Here is a 16,610-nt window from a genome sequence, read left to right as displayed (position 1 = left end):
TTCATTAACAATATTAATTTTATTTTTGTAAATTTTCTTTTACATCAGTAATCATTTGTCATTATTAACACCAACAACATAATGACTTACGATAATTACTGAACAACTTAATGGATGCGTTTGGAATCGATTCTAAAATAATCATGTTTTTTATATGAAATTAGAAATGAAAAACGTTTTCAATCTCAGACAAAAATCATTTTTAAAAATACATTTAATAGTTTTACTGAGAGATTATTTTCAATATAAAAAAAACTGAAACTCCGTTTGATTATATGTTTTTGAAAACCTCTAATAGTATTTTAAAGAATATATTAAATAATCATCTTCTTTCTTTTCACTTTACTAGCATCTCTGAAACGGCAAAAATGACAGAAAATATATTAAATAATCTGTAAGCTGCTTGGAGGAGTGAGGGAGGAGAAAATGGCAGAAATGAAAACGACTTATTTCCGTTTTCAGTTTCTCTCTTATATAAAAATCAGTTTTATTTCCATTTTTTATCCTTCATCTACTCCAAACATAATCTCCTTTCCAGTTATTTTTTTCTTCTTGGAAAATGTGAAAAACAGTTTCAAAATTGAAACCAAACACGCAGGACGTGTCTCAAAAATCAGTATTACTAATGAAATATTTTTTTAGTGCTATATTTTTTTGTTTGAAAATTTTTAAATGTTATATTGCCCCAATACTAGGATTCGTTGTTTTTAACTATTCGGTAATTTTTTAATGGTTAAATTTGTACAAATCCATATTAAAAATGTAATTTTTAAGAATTTTATTAATAAAACATCATTATTTTATTTATGTAACTGTCGTTAAATTTATCTGCTACTAATAATCTGTAAGTTATATTTTATAATCTGTATATTATTTTTCATAACCTATAAATTATCTTTTATAATTTACAAACCTATAAGTTATTTTTTATAGTGACATAAATAATAGAGTGAGAAAAATAATGTTTAAATTTAAAATTTCTTTTAAAAATTTATGGTGCTGTACAAAACTATTTTTACTTATGATCTGACCATTAAAATATTAATTTAATATTAAAATAGAATTTCGTAGGTGAAATAACATTCTTCGTTATAAAGACACTAAAAAAGAATAAGGTCTCGTTCACTTCGCGGATTCGAGTTTTCAATTCGAGTTGAGATGTAACATTTTATGAAAACTTTTTACTGTAACAGAAAAAGTTAGATGTGATATTTTTTAAAAACTTTTTAAAAAATATAAAACTAAAAATTCGAATCAATAAAATGAACTGTGCATAAAAAATTGGGATAATTCAATTTCGATTTATAAAAGCAAGCAGTATCTTTTTCTTTTCAATTTCGATTTATAAAAGCAAGCAGTATCTTTTTCTTTTTTACTGCGAAGAAATGTTGACTGACGCTTAGCAATACATCCTTGGATCAATTCGCTTCCGTTTCCATTTCCTTCCGTTGCTTCACCGTTAAGTATATAAAAGCACTCAAGTAACAAGTACAACCCATAACAAAAAAAAAAAAAAAAGAAAAAAAAAGCTTCCTCAACGTCCGTTCCAGCTCCACCTCTCACATTCTGATTTCTCAGACTCAGAGAGAGAGAGAAAGAAACGAAACGTCGTTTTAGGCAGCAAAACCTTTCGATTCCAAAAATGGCTTCCTTCGACGACGACCTGAACGCTCCGAACCGCCATTTCGAGGACACCGACGACGTCGTCGTCGTCGAGAGCTTCTCCGGCTACGATTCCTTCTCGAGCTTCCCCGCCGAACAACCTTCTCATCACTCCGACGAGTTCGTCGCCGTCGATCCCCACTCCGCTGCCGTGCCTCCGCCGGGAGTCTTCGGCTTCGAAGATCCGAGCCCTAACTACTCCGAATCGTCTCCCTTCGGCTCGATCCACGTCGAGAACGGCAATGGAAACGGAAATGGATATTCCTACGGCGTTGGTGAGAGCGACGGAGTTTTCGCCTCTGACGGTCCCGTCCTCCCGCCGCCGACCGAGATGGAGGCCGAGGAAGGCTTTGCTCTTCGCGAATGGAGGCGGTGAGTTTCCGATCTTACTGATCTTTGTTCGTCATTTTTTATTAACAGCTTAGATCTGCAAATCTGCGTTTACTGAATGTTGTAATAAGCTTAGATCTGCGTTATTATGCATGTTTTTTTGCTTTTTTCCCTATGTTTTATATTCTTTCAAGCTCTTATACTCAGAATTAAAGGAAATCTTTTCTGAATCAATATAAATTAACCCTATCAAGTTTCAACTCCATTCGTTTTTTTATATACTAGAAGATCAATACCTTTAATTGAATTGAAGTATAGCTCCTCTAAGAACTTAGATCCAGAGAGTTCTTATATAATTATGAGGGTGAGAGGCATATGAGAAATGACTGGTAATGGAGATCGGATCAGAAATTCAGAAGACGTTTCATTTTGTGGAGATTGATTGTTTGGATAGCTAGTGAGGGTCTTAATTTTTCTAATGCAACTAGAGTTGATCTACATTGGTGATGCTCTTTCCATACCAGATTCGATTGGGAATTAAGGAGTGAACTTGTGGTTTTTCCTTTTGAACATGACATTGAAAAGGGAAATGTTATGGACTGTAGACTATAAAAACGCCATTTTGTATATTTGTGTTGCATGTAGAATTTCATTGATCTAGTCTGTAGCTGGAAATCTTTGAGTAAAAAGGGTATATAAAATTACTCAACCCTAGTCTGTCCAGGGTGGAACCTTGGAAGTAAAGCAACTGCTATTTTCACCGGTCATGCTCATGGCGTCATGTCAACATCTCATTGTTATTCAGTTGTATCTGATGTGTGTATTTTGCAAAGATTTCATTGTTATTCAGTTTTAATTGATCATGCAACGCGATATACTACTTCACGGATAGCTAAGCACACATCCTCTATCAAAAATGAAAAAGGGATGTTAGTGAAGGGTCTTGATTCTAATGAGAATCAGATGTCAACTAGTTTAGCCGATACATTTGCTAGAGATTTCACTAGAGATTGATAGATATAGGGTGGGAGAGTCCATAGGGAACTACTTAATGAGTAAGAACCAATACCAATATAAAACCAGTGTTCATTGCCATGGTCTGAGGCTAGTGTATCTGACACAGTAGAACTCCCTAAACAATAAAGAACGGGACCATTTTGATAGGAGTAGGTGTTTGCTGAAGCAGGGCACTCTTCATTCTTCATTTGAAACAAGAAGAGAGGCTAGGCAAGTTCAGAATGAGAATCTTCGACACAGATCGTTCAGCCGATTTTAAATCAAAGGAATAAATATCCAATGGTTTAAAATTAGCCAACCTGTTAATAGGTCCTTGTTGGTTAAACGTTCCATCCATGGGTAATAAAGATAAAACCTCCATTGCCAATTTATGGACAGAGACCCATTTTGTGGCAGTATCCCGGCAATCGGTAATGAAATGAGATAAATGTCTTTTAGGGCCCCATATATGGCGACTCTGTTGTTGTTTCAGGGTATAGATACAGCGAGTCTGATTTATATTCCCCTGACTAGTAATCCCTTTTAATTTTTTTTTTTTTTTGCTGGTACAGTCAAAATGCCATTCAGCTTGAGGAGAAGGAGAAGCTGGAAAAAGAAATGAGAAACAAGATCATTGAGGAAGCTGAGGAGTACATACAAGCTTTCTATGAGAAAAGAAAGCTTAATGTTGAGACTAACAAGACTAACAACAGAGAAAAGGAGAAGGTACATGTTGAACTCTTTCTTCAGCTACTCCATCTTTTACTCCACTTTTTGGTCTATTCACTATCTGAATCTGTTTGTATCTGGGGCAGTTGTACCTGGCTAATCAAGAGAAGTTCCATAAAGAGGCAGACAAGCAATATTGGAAAGCTATAGCAGAACTTATTCCTTACGAGGTTCCTAATATTGAGAAGAGGAGGGGCAAGAAAGATCAGGAGAAGAAGCCATCGATCACGGTCATCCAGGGTCCGAAGCCCGGAAAACCCACTGATCTTTCACGAATGAGGCAAATACTTGTGAAGTTGAAGCATACACCCCCACCTCACATGATTCCATCCCCACCTGCTCCTAAGGATGCCAAAGATGGTAAGGGCGCGAAAGATGCCAAAGATGGAAAGGATGCAGCAACTGGAAAAACTGGGTCCGCAGCAGGCGATGCACAGGCTTCACCAGCTAAGGATGTCACCTCTAAACAAGAAGCTCCTGCTTCAACCGATGGTCAGCCTGCCGCTTAAAATGGAAGCATTCATACAAGTTCTTTCTATGTTCTTATCAATCTCATTCTCAGGCTAATTTCTTATCAATTGCCGTCTCGTCATATTATTTGTTATTCGTAATTACTATCTTGTAATCTTTTGGGGCTTCCATTGCTATCAGGTATTTAGTTTGGAAGGGTTTTTATACACATTTGTTTGGCTTTATTTTATTTTTTTTCCTCCTTTTTTTGGGATGTGGAGTTGGTATCATTTTAAAACAGACATTTACGGAGTCGATTTTTTTGACCATTTTTGAGGATTGAATATTTGTCTTTTCTGATTATCAGAGTATGCTAGTCTTTCCTCTTTTTTTTTTTTCCTATTTTTTTTTGGGTATCCAAAGTAGGTAAGTTTTGTTGAGCGCTCATGACCAAAAAGAGAGAAGAATTTCCATAGAAAAAGAAAAAGAAAAAAAAAAAAGAACAGAGAGAGAACAATTATACTTTGTTCCGTATAGAGAAAATAATCAACTGAACAACATTTGTTTGGCACAAAATCGTTTAATCCACGCGAGAAATACAAAGAACATGACAAATTTGTTAGTATAAATTATAGTTGCATCACTTTTCTTTATAATTCTTGCGAAGTACATAATATACTATGACAAAAATAATTTTTCCATCATGCAAAGAACATTACAAAATTGTTGTTTGAAACATAATCTGCTACTGCACAAACTACTCTCTAGATGAGCTATGTATGATCAAACTAAAAGCCATCTCTTGGAATGTTTTACTCTAGCACTGCGGATGATTCCGCATCTGTAGACCAGAAGAACTCAGCTGCAAATTCCTCATTCCTGAAATGAATCAGCAACTTCAGCCCTCCATTATCGAGGGGTCACCTGAGTTATAGTGACGGGGACAGAGCTCATCTCAACGCTAGTCAAACCGGTTTTCTTTGAAGAAGATGCGCCGTTCCTTGAATCTTGAAAGTAGCCAGGGGCTGTAAGTTCTTTCTCATTGAGCCGGATGTTTCTCGAGAGCATGTTCACAACTTGGCTCATCAGCGGCCTCCGATTGGAAGCCGCCTGGGTGCAGAAGAATGCTACCTTGATAAATCTAAGGACTTCTTCGTTTGGAAACTCGGCCATCTGGGGATCTACTAGCTCCAAGAGTCTCCCTTCTTCATGGAGTTGCCATGCCTGTATGAGGACACAGATGGGAAATGGAACTGTCATTTCCACTCATTGGCACAAATCAGCAACATTGAAAAAGAAATAAACTGGAAGAGATTATGCTGCCACACAGAACATTGAATCACCAGTCCTAGTTCTCTATCTATTTCTCACACTTTGATATTTTATTTAGTTTGGTATGAACTATGAAGAATCTGTTTGTACTGGAAATAAACAAGTTACATACATATTCCACAAGAAGTTGCTGCGTCCCTCCCCAGTTCTCCTTGGAACTGCTTCTGCCACTGATTATTTCGAGTATTAGAACGCCAAAACTGTACACATCAGCCTTCAAAGTTAACTGACCACCCATGGCATATTCTGGCGCCAAATAACCACTGCAATGAACAAATACCAAAGCACATTTATCATATAAAATATTCTCTTGTGCCCAACGAAAACAAGGTAGGTGCAATGTTGGACAACAACTAAAGTCAACAGGAGAGATTAACATACGTTGTTCCAGCAATTTTTGTGCTAATGTGGGTAATATTATCCGGGAAAAGTCTAGCCAACCCAAAGTCTCCAATCTTTGGATTTAAGTCCGTGTCAAGAAGTATGTTACTAGCTTTGATGTCGCGATGCACAATATGCGGCTCAAGTTCTTCATGAAGATATGCAAGACCCCTAGCAACGCCCAAGCAAATAGTAGATCTTTTACCCCAGTCTAGCATGATACATGTACTCCTTGAACCTGCATGCACAATGAAAAGGAGTTAATTTATGCTGACCTCAAATTCAGTCCCTCTCTTTATGATTGCTAGACTTACTTAACAGTGCGCGCTCAAGGCTATTATTTTCTAAATACTCGTAGACCAAAATCCGGTTAGCCCCATCAATACAGCAACCAATCAACTCAACAAGATTGGGATGCCTGACATTTGATATAGTCTTAATTTCGGTCAAGAACTCACGAACACCCTGCTTTGACTGAGCTGAAAGTGTCTTTACAGCAACTTGTACTCCCTTTTTAAGGGTTCCCTGGTAAAATTTGTGTGCACTTGCTAAGTAAACACAGTCAAATACAAATACAAAAACTTGCCAACATCTGTGCATTCCAAATACCATGTAAACAGTTCCAAAGCCTCCACGCCCTAGTTTATTCCTTGTATGGAAATCATCCGTTGCTGCTCTTAGCTCATTGTAGGAGAAATGTTTTATACTTTCCAGCAAATCACCTGGGCAATTGAAAATTTCATGCAATAAAGGAGCCGTAAAATTACCATCAGTAACTTTAAAGTTTAAAATCAAGCTTTCAAGTGCTAGTTGCAACTTGTAACATGGAGGATTATTAGGGTGCTGCTCGTTGGAGCGATATGGTCTAATACCATATTAAAAATCAAAAAAGGAAATAAAGGAAGAATAGAACATAAATATTTAACGTGGTTCGGCAATGACCCTACATACACGGACTAGGAGAAGATAAAATTTACTAATAAAGAGACTATCGATTGATTCCATATAAATATAAATTACAAAATACATAATAAAGTAAGTTACCAAAGAATACCACATATCCTAAAACCAAGCGATTTCCTAATATGAAAATATAAGCGAATCAATTCAAAACCCCTAATAAAGATAACAATATACAAAATATTAACTTTCCCTAATAAGGATGACTGTAGCTTGACCTCAAATCAAACTGAAATGACTTTCGGCATTCGTAAACACATTCTGAGAAGATAAACCATGAACTTAGCTATGTTTTTCATTTTTGTCGGAATCAAAGTTAACCTCACCAAGTCAAAAAAAAATGTTATGCACAGGCATAGAGAGTTTGAAGAAACTACGGGCAGAAACAGAAGTGGAAATGCTGCAGAAATTCTTGTGCAGAACACTAGAACATATTAGAGTCCATGAAAAACCAAATACCCCATAAAATTAACAAAATTGTCGACGAGATATACAGTAATGAACATAAAATAAAAACAAAAGAAAGAGGCACTGAGTTCTAACATCCACTTCATGAATGCAAAAGAGAAAAAACAACACAGTTGCAGTCTTTTTTTTTTTTTTTTTTAATTGCAAAAAGGATCACCTTCAAATGCAAAAAAGATCACTTAACATTACTTCTAGTGTGGTTAACAACTTAAGCGTAATAAATTCTTTATTATTCCAAAAAGAAATAAAATAAACAGATGAAACAAGGACCTTTAAATACATACCATCTATGTCATCATGAGCTTGACCAGACCGCCTTTTCTTCACTAAAGCTGAAGAGCCAAAGCAGCTACAACTCATAATTCTCTTCAAATTCTTATGAGAAAAAATTTGAAAAAAAAAAATAGTGAAAATTCATGAGATCACATATATATAAGTGTACTTGCAAAAATCACAAACACAGAAACCAATTCAGGTAAAAGAATACCAAGAGAAATCAATTTATGTAGTTTATTGCGGAAGTAAGGATTTTGGAGTCTAGAATTGGATGGTCCCATTAAGAAATGAAAATCAAAACGTGTTATTTTGACCACGCGGTATACCCCTAGAACTTCTTCTTTTACCTTTCAAAGGTTAAATCCAATCACACATTCATAATTCGGAATCTTCTCAAATCTCATACCAGGGATTTCTCAACCAAGTAGAATTTTGCTTTGTACTTGAAAATTGATAACCAGGAAAGAGGAAAAAGCTAAGCTTTAATTATCTATAAACCTGATTATGGCTTTGCTTATGTAAATTTGGATCATAGCAAGCTTCCCAACCCAAAATCGAAAAGCATATAATTAACAGCAAACAGACAAAAACCCAACTCCCAAAATCCCATAATTAAAGACCAAAAAATAAGTAGAGAGAAAAAGAAAAAAAAGTACACAAAAAACTAAGAACAACCCAGAAATTAGAAGATAACAGAATCGTGAACACCTACGTGGTTAATGTTATCGATCAAGCATAGAAGCAGAACTTGGAGCCGTTCAAGTTTTCCAGGCATGAACTTGGAAGACCATGAAATATCTATTATTTTTCCTCTCTTTCTAGTTTCTACTTTGAAACAAACAAAAAATACAGCAGAGAATTATAATTCCAGGCCAATAACTGAATATAAAGAAAAAAAAAAGAAAGAAATGAACCTTATATTATTTCTATTGTCCCTGTATATTATATATTTCATATTTACTCAATTATTTCTCTTTTTTTTTTAATTACAAATTTGTAAAGGTCGGAGGATTACACGCATAGAACGGTCACATGCGCTTGGTCATAGCTAGTTTTCTTTTTTTTTTCTTTGCCCAGTTCCCACCTGGTACAACTCACCACTGTAGCAGATAGTGACCTTTTTTGGGCTAAAAGAAAAAGTTACACATATAGCAAATTTTTAAAAAAAATTTCAAAAATAGTGAAATTTAATATTCAATAAAACAACGACTAGAAAATTATATAGTAAAAATGTGGCACTATTTAATAATTATTATATCATTTCTGTTATTTTTATAATATTTTAAATTTTTTGTTAGATTTCAACTACTTAAGGTATAAATTTTTATCGTGTAATATAATTATCTCTAAAAATTAAAGCGGTACATCAATTTTCGGTTGCCCTTACACTCATAATTGGTTGCATAAAAAAAAAAGCTCAATTATTTTTAGTATTCCATGTGTCCGGATTGTTAAATTTTAATAACGTGACAAATAAATAATAAAGAGACAATTAAAGAGACGTTTGGTTCATATATTAGAATCATGAGATTATAATTATTTTTTATTTACGTGTATTTTTTATGAGAGAAAATACTATAATGAATCATGAATCATAATTCAAATCGGAATACGAATTCCCTAACCAAACAATTCCTAAATAAAATTTAGGACAACAGATGTCTACTCCTGCTTCACTTTGATCACCTTTAAGGCAGAAATTGACTTTTTTGTTTGTAACCGTTTGTAATAGTAATAGTACATGGTAATAAATGTATAGAGAAATTATTTCTTACGAAAAATTGATCTAACAAATGTACACAGATTGTTGCAGTTAGTTTATGGACGGACTCATTTAATATCCGTTTAATTTATTAATTTGAATTAAGATATAATTTTATATAAAAAAAATATTATAATAAAAAAATTAAATGTAACTGTTTTTAAAAAAAATTTATTATAACAAAACTCACATTTTAAATTCAAATCGATAAAATAAACTGACTTTAATACTATTTGATTTCTTCTTAGCCGTCGGAGAAAAAGCCACCGGCCACTGGGTAATATATTATTTTTAAAAAAAAGCCATCGCAAGAGCAAGTTACAACAACAATAATACCACTTCAGTTATTATCCATTTTAGCACAAAAAAAAGAGGGGAAAAGGAAAGAAAGAAGAAAAAAAGTTCTTATTAGTTCTTTTATTGATAAAAAAAAAAAAAAAAACTACTTATAAATAATTAGTTATACCCCATTCTTTTTCTTTTTTTCTTTTTGACGGATCTATTAGTTTTTCTTTTGGTATAGAGATTATATGGTAATTTGATAACGTTTTCTCGCCCAAAATACTTATTACAGAGGTTGCATGTAATTTTATTGACCACGTACATACGTTGGATACACGTAAGAGATTACGTCAATCCCATGCGATACATGGGTTTTGAAAATTTTGGCGTTTTTTACAAAAACTTTATTGTAAGTAGACCTAGATATTATTGTGCATGCTATTAGTCCCGTTTATTTCGCTGATTCGAGTTTAAAATTTGAGTTGAGATGTGATTTTATGTTAATGCTTTTTACTGTAGTAAAAAAGTTAGATGTGACTGTTTCTAAGAGTTTTTTACTGTAACAAAACTCGAATTCTAAACTCGAATCAACGAAATGAACGCGGCCTTATTACTTATTATTCTTCTAAATACTTATTATATGTAATGTGAACGCATTGACATTCTTTGAGGATTAAATCGCTAGCCAAATCGGAATCACGGTACATCCACTGCAACAAATCAAGTAAAAAAAAAAAAAAAAACCTATAAGACATTTTTTGAAGATCCATCATTAAAACAAAAAAAAAAGGAAGAAAAGTAATTGAAAAGTACATAATTGAAAAAAAAAAAAAGAAAAAAGGGAAGAAGAAAAGAGGATCATAATTGAAAAGTATAGATTTTCCGCGTTTGACTTTACCAGACAATCTTACATATGAACCCACAAGTGAATTTGTTTGTATGTAGTGGGTAATAATCCACCAACAAAAAGTTGTCACAACTTGCAACCTCAATATTAGCTAAAGTTTGGTCACATGTAATATTTGCCGCATTCAGAAGATCACCAAAGAAAAAAATAGTAATAATCTAATTATATTTTCTAATGTCTATCACTTGAATTATCTCCATTCTTTTTCCGTTTCAAAAAAAAAAAAAAAAAAATTATCTCCATTCTCCATAAAGGGAAACTACAACGAAAAACAAACCTAGCATTCCAGTTCAATAAGTCAAGTAATTAGCTGTTGGTTTTCTCTCTCTCTCTCTCTCTCTTTTTTCCTTCTTTTTTTTTTTTTTTTTGTTGAAATAAACCAAAAACAAGGACATAAGAAGTCATCAAGACTCCAAATATTTCGGTAAACGGTCGACCTTCGCACACTGTAAATGTCAATTTCGTGTACACAAGTGTTTTTTAATTTGTGTGATGTATATTCCACCTTTTTTATTTTATTTTAATTCTAAACAGTATGGATTTAATGATAAGTTCATAGATAATGATATTTATCAATTAATGGAGTCAAATGATTACTGAATTTACAAGTCTCGTTCAGTTCGCTGATTCAAGTTTTTAATTCGAGTTGATATGTGATTTTACGTGAGAGTTTTTAACTGTAGTAAAAAAATTAAATGTGATTTTTTATGAGAGCTTTTAACTGTAGCAAAATTGAAATTAAAAACTCAAATCGGTGAAATGAACGGGGCTTTAATTAACAAATGTGAGATTGTTTACCAATTATAAATATGGGCAACAAAATTTGCTTAACCATCGAGGCTCGACATTAGTTGAAACGTCACAACTTGCTTAACAAATCTGAGATAGTTTACCAATTATTCTAAGTAAATATGATATCTATATATACTGTAAATACAAGATTTTTCAATTAATTTTAATCAGCAAATATGAGATTTATTTTACAGAAAAAAAAAAGATCATTGTTTTCGGCTTAAAAGATTTTGTTTTTTTGTTGTTGTTTTTTAAGTTCTCCCCTAAAAATGGGTCATTATCACTAAATTTAATAGCCCCAGCTCTTCCATGTTATATTCCAGTTATGCCACGGTGGCTCTAATTTACTTATGGATCTTTGAATTATAATACACAATTCAAAATTATTAATTAATTATTAGCAGAAAAATAAAAAAACAATAATTCATTAACTATAATGTTTATGTTTCTTCACGTATTAATCAAAGTTGGTGTGATCAGTCCACTAGTTTCATTGATTTAAATATTTGGTTATATGTCATACATCTTTCGTGTAAGCATATATATGCTTAATTACTTGGTATAGGTGAATATTGAAAACTATTGCACAAACGAAACACACACACGTATGATATGACATTCGATTCGTGTTGCAAACACTTTTGATTTTTCTAAAAATGAGACGTTTGGTTCATGGATTATAATCATGTGATTATAACCATTTGTTTATTCACGTGTATTTTTTTATGAGAGAAAACACTGTATCGAACCATAAACCATGATTCAAATCATGGTTTCAGTAATATAAAATTCTAAATTTTTTTCAAAAGTTTTATTTTTTTAACTTATAAAAATTATATATATATATGGTTTCAAATTTACGGATTTCGCGAATTGAAAAGTGCTCAATCTGCAATCCGATCCAAAACTTTTAAATTAGGAAAATCTTAATCCGTATCCGATCTAAAATTATTTTCAATCCAATTCAAAACTTCGAATTGGATTAGATTTGATTAGATTTCACTGATCAATCGGATTCACAGATTCCATAAGTACCCTTAATAGTGACATGTGTAAAAAAAAAGAGAAAGACTTTAACTCTTTTAATAGATGTAAAGAAATATGTAAATATTAACCCAAAATTGATAATTAATTCTTTTTCACTCCATTGACGAGACCTTTGTAAAAATAACTCTTTGAAAAGTTTTATAAGTAAAATAACTTTTTAAAAATTTTTATTTGCAAAATGACCTCATTTTACAAAGAATGAGTAAATGTCTTTCTTTATGAAAAATAAAAGAATGCCATTTTACTAATTTCACTTTGTTGGAAAGTCATTCCAGCATATTGCCCCTCCATTGACCCACATTTCATTTCAGTAGAAAAACGATGTTATTTATTACTATTTTTTTAAAGTGAACGGAGTTAATTTTCCTACAGGTAAAAGTTGTGAAAAAGAGTAACGATTTCAACTTACAAAATACACCTTTGAGAAAAAAGAGTTGTATGCATTTGTCAAACTCGTGGGCTTGTTTAATATTATTCATTACAAATATCCTTTTAAAAAAAATATGAGTTATGATTTTTATTTTTTATTTTTAATTCATAACTTTTTTAATTAAATAATTACAATAATAAAAAAATATATATTAAGAATAAAAAGATAAAAATCCAACACTTTTAAGGATAAATTTTTTATTTTATTTATTTATTTTCATAACACGATAATTACTGATTAGTCAAATTGAAGGAAGCTGGAAGGTCACGCGCAGTGATTATGGACTATATCAAAACTGCAATATTTAAATTATACGTTTGGAAATATACAGAAGATTATGTCCTCCATTTTTAATATTCAGACCCAAAAGCCCAGGCTGGCTGTTTCTTCTCTCTCTCTCTCTTTTTTTTTTTTGGCGGGGCTCTTTCTTCTAGATCTTTTGATGATATTTTATTTCAATTTCTGCTCTATATGGTAGGAAAAAAAGAAAATATGATAAAAAAAATATAGAAGTGATGAAAAATAGTAATGATAAAAAGAAAATTGATTTTTTTTATGTTGTTTGGTATGAGAAGATAAAAAAAAAATGAGCTTACCTTCACTTGTTTGGTATTGGAAGTTAAATTGGGAGAGAAGAAAAAATCTTACTCGTAAATTACTTTTATACCCTTAAATTTTTTGCTTGGATGTTGATGGAGAAAAAAATAGTTTAGTAACTTTACTCACTTTAATGAGTTTTCCCCATTTTCTATCCCATTTTCTGCCCACTTGTGAAAATAAAAAAAATAGTAGGACCCACATGTATTATTTTTCACTTCATTTTCTCTTCCTTTCTCTTTTCTCTCATACCAAACAACCTACATTTTCATTTTCTCTCCCAAAATCCCTCCACTTTTTTCTTCCTTCTACTTTTCTTTCCTACTAAACATACTAGTTTATTAGTCCCCTAGCTTGATGAGTTGTTTCACGTTTACTAGTTTTTCCGCACGCGCTCTGCGCGTGAAATTCTATGAAAAATTAATTCGACATATTAGTAAAGCGTTTGTTCATGACGATTTAAAATTTAATTTATTTACTTATTTTAGACTATTTTAGAATAACTAGTAAAAAGAAGTACGTGTTATTGCAATAAAGCATGAATTTAACTATCATATTTATTATTTATTAGAAAAATAATTTTATAATGCAGACAAATAAATTCTAACTATAATCTGTTCGTTATTTAATTTATTCACTTTTTGTTATTGCCCTAAATAAGATAAAACATCTAATAACAATTAAGTAAAAGTATAAAAGATAAAGGGTATAAATAGAAACAAAAATTAAACCACTTTTTTTAAAACTCTAAGTAAGAGGAGAGTGGATAATGAGTAAGTAAAAAATAATACAAAATGTGAAAGAACATATATAAATATAAGTGGGCAAAAATTAAACCGTTTTTTCTTAAACTCTAAGTAAGAGAAAATAGTATATAACAAGTAAGTAAAAAATATAAAAAAGAGAAGGACATAAATGGAAATAAAAATTAAACCATTTTACTTAAATTGTAAGTAATATGAAAGAGTATATAACAAGTAAGTAAAAAATACAAAAGTTAAAGGGCATAAATGTGTAAAAGATGAAGGGTATAAATAAAAACACAAATTAGACATTTTTTCTTAAACTCTAAGTAAGAGTAAAGAATAGATAACTAAGAGCATCTCCAAGAGAACTCTTTAAATTTTAGCTAAATGGCTAGAAAGTAATTTTAGTTAGCAACTTTTGAGTGAGTCATTCTAACCATATTCCTTATTTTAACTAAATATATATTATTTTAATATTTATTAAATTTAAAATATAAATAATTTTATTTTATTTATAAAAGAGTCTTTGTATTTATTATAGTTGAAAGAATAAAATAATACAACAAATGAAATAGCTAGCCACTCTATGTTAGTTATATTTAACTAGTGTGGAAGACATTCTCTAAAATAGCTAACTATTTAGTTAATGCTAAGATTAGATAAAAGTTATAAAAAAAATTAAATCAATAGTTATTTTAACTAAAAACATGAAATAGCTAGTATTATTGGAGTTGGTTTAAGAAAGTAAAAAGTACAAAAAGTGAATGACATAAATGGAAATAAATTGTTTTTAAGCTCAAAATAAGAGAAAATAATAGGTAACAAATAAGTAAAAAGTACAAAAAGTAAATGACATAAATAAAAATAAAAATTAACCGGTTTTTTTAAGTTGAAATAAGATAAATAGTAGATAATAAATAAGTAAATAGTAGAAATTATGAGCGTACATGAAAAACATTAATTGACAGCTGCATAAGAGACAAACAATATATAAAAGATAAACATGCAAAAAAGTAAAAACTGAAAAAGAAAAAGGGCAAAAATGAAAAAAAAAATCCATGACACTTGCTTGCTTTAAGAGGTTTTTATTATACAGTCGATATTTTTTCATTTTCATAAAATATATGTTTTTTTAACAATGATTTAATTATAAAATAATGTCTTAAATGGATTATAAGTACTAGAATAATCTATCAAGAACTTTTATCTAATTTTTCACTAACTGAGAAAGCCGATTTGTTATACTTAAATGAATATATATATATATATATATATATATAAATTGAACATATAGATATGGTTTTATTAGTTATATTGATGTGTATTATTAATTTAAATGAAATGAGTGTAATAGATTGGGTAGTAGACTATAAAAATGTATAATCATTAATAAAATTAGATTTTTACAACGTTATATCATCAAATTTATATATTTAATATGTACACCATTAAAAACTCGTACACATATGATATCGCAAGAATTAAAAAAATATAATATCATTTTTCATATAATAAAAATTGTACCCTTCCTCAAATAAAAAGCAAAGGCATAAATAAACATCCTTCAGAGAAAAGGAAATTATTTTGAAAAAATAACAAAACAACAATAGTCCTTTAGTATAAGTATAGACCATGAACTAGAAAAAACTCAAAAAGTAAAATCGGTAGTCATAGACTGGGGTCAATTAATTTTAGACCCTGAACAAGAAAAAAAAACAAAAAACAACAAAAAAAAAACAAAAAAACAAAAAAAAACAAAACTCCAAAAGTTGTGATCATGTGTCAAATTTTTAAAAAGTGCAGTCATTTATAAAAATCGGTCTCTTAAAGGGGTCATATTTATTGTTATCTTTCTTTCTTTTTTTCTTTTTTTTTAAAAAGCGTCTTTGAATGATTTTGTTTTTTTGTTTTGGTTGTCTGGTGTAAAATATTAAAACCATTATATTCCGTGATAAGTAAAGGGAACAAAAGATGAAAAGAGATCATACTATGTTTTCTTCCTTGTTCTTTTTTTCTTTTTTCTTTTTCAATGAAGAGGCTGAAACATTTCGACGCATCTCCATATTTTCAGCAAAATTGGTTGCCACGTTTTCGTTTTATCTAATGCGTAAAGGAAAACGACACCAGAAGAATTCGACATCTCGTTTTATTGGCCAAAGTTTGAATAGCATCTCTTGGTTTCATTTGTATTTAATGGTCGAATACGACATGTCGTTTTAATTATAAGAACGTCCTTACTCCTTAGTAAAAGAACACAGATTATTATTATTATTATTAGACGATAAACAAACATAGTTCATCATTGGCATGTATGTCTTTTACTTCAGATTCAGACAACACGGCTTTTTCCACGTATGTAATGGGTTCATACAAAACGACTATCGTTATATTATTTTGTTAAAAACAACATCGTTTTTATTAATATATTTATATATATATATATATATATATATATATTTGAAT

The 16,610-nt window shown here is 30.9% G+C and overlaps 2 protein-coding genes across 2 annotated transcripts; one reads left to right on the top strand and one right to left on the bottom strand.

Moving 5' to 3' along the window:
• The first annotated feature begins 1,484 nt into the window (after positions 1-1,484).
• On the top strand, positions 1,485-4,419 carry LOC21395338 (clathrin light chain 1). Its single transcript, XM_010102250.2, has 3 exons — positions 1,485-2,034; positions 3,561-3,714; positions 3,804-4,419. Exons 1-3 carry the CDS (start codon positions 1,643-1,645, stop codon positions 4,224-4,226), a joined length of 969 nt encoding a protein of 322 aa, XP_010100552.1. The 5' UTR covers positions 1,485-1,642; the 3' UTR covers positions 4,227-4,419.
• Positions 4,420-4,766: 347 nt separating this feature from the next.
• Positions 4,767-8,486, bottom strand: LOC21395337 (putative serine/threonine-protein kinase). Its single transcript, XM_010102249.2, has 7 exons — positions 8,297-8,486; positions 7,593-7,683; positions 6,490-6,602; positions 6,195-6,405; positions 5,881-6,118; positions 5,612-5,762; positions 4,767-5,391 (listed from the first exon to the last, which is right to left on the bottom strand). The coding sequence occupies exons 1-7, from the start codon at positions 8,357-8,359 to the stop codon at positions 5,077-5,079; spliced, it is 1,182 nt and encodes a 393-aa protein (XP_010100551.2). The 5' UTR covers positions 8,360-8,486; the 3' UTR covers positions 4,767-5,076.
• Between the last annotated feature and the right edge of the window lie 8,124 nt (positions 8,487-16,610).

The sequence above is a fragment of the Morus notabilis genome, unplaced genomic scaffold (genome assembly GCF_000414095.1).
Source record: "Morus notabilis unplaced genomic scaffold, ASM41409v2 Scaffold1428, whole genome shotgun sequence".
NCBI lineage: Eukaryota > Viridiplantae > Streptophyta > Magnoliopsida > Rosales > Moraceae > Morus > Morus notabilis.
This window is presented reverse-complemented; position numbering and strand designations above follow the sequence as displayed.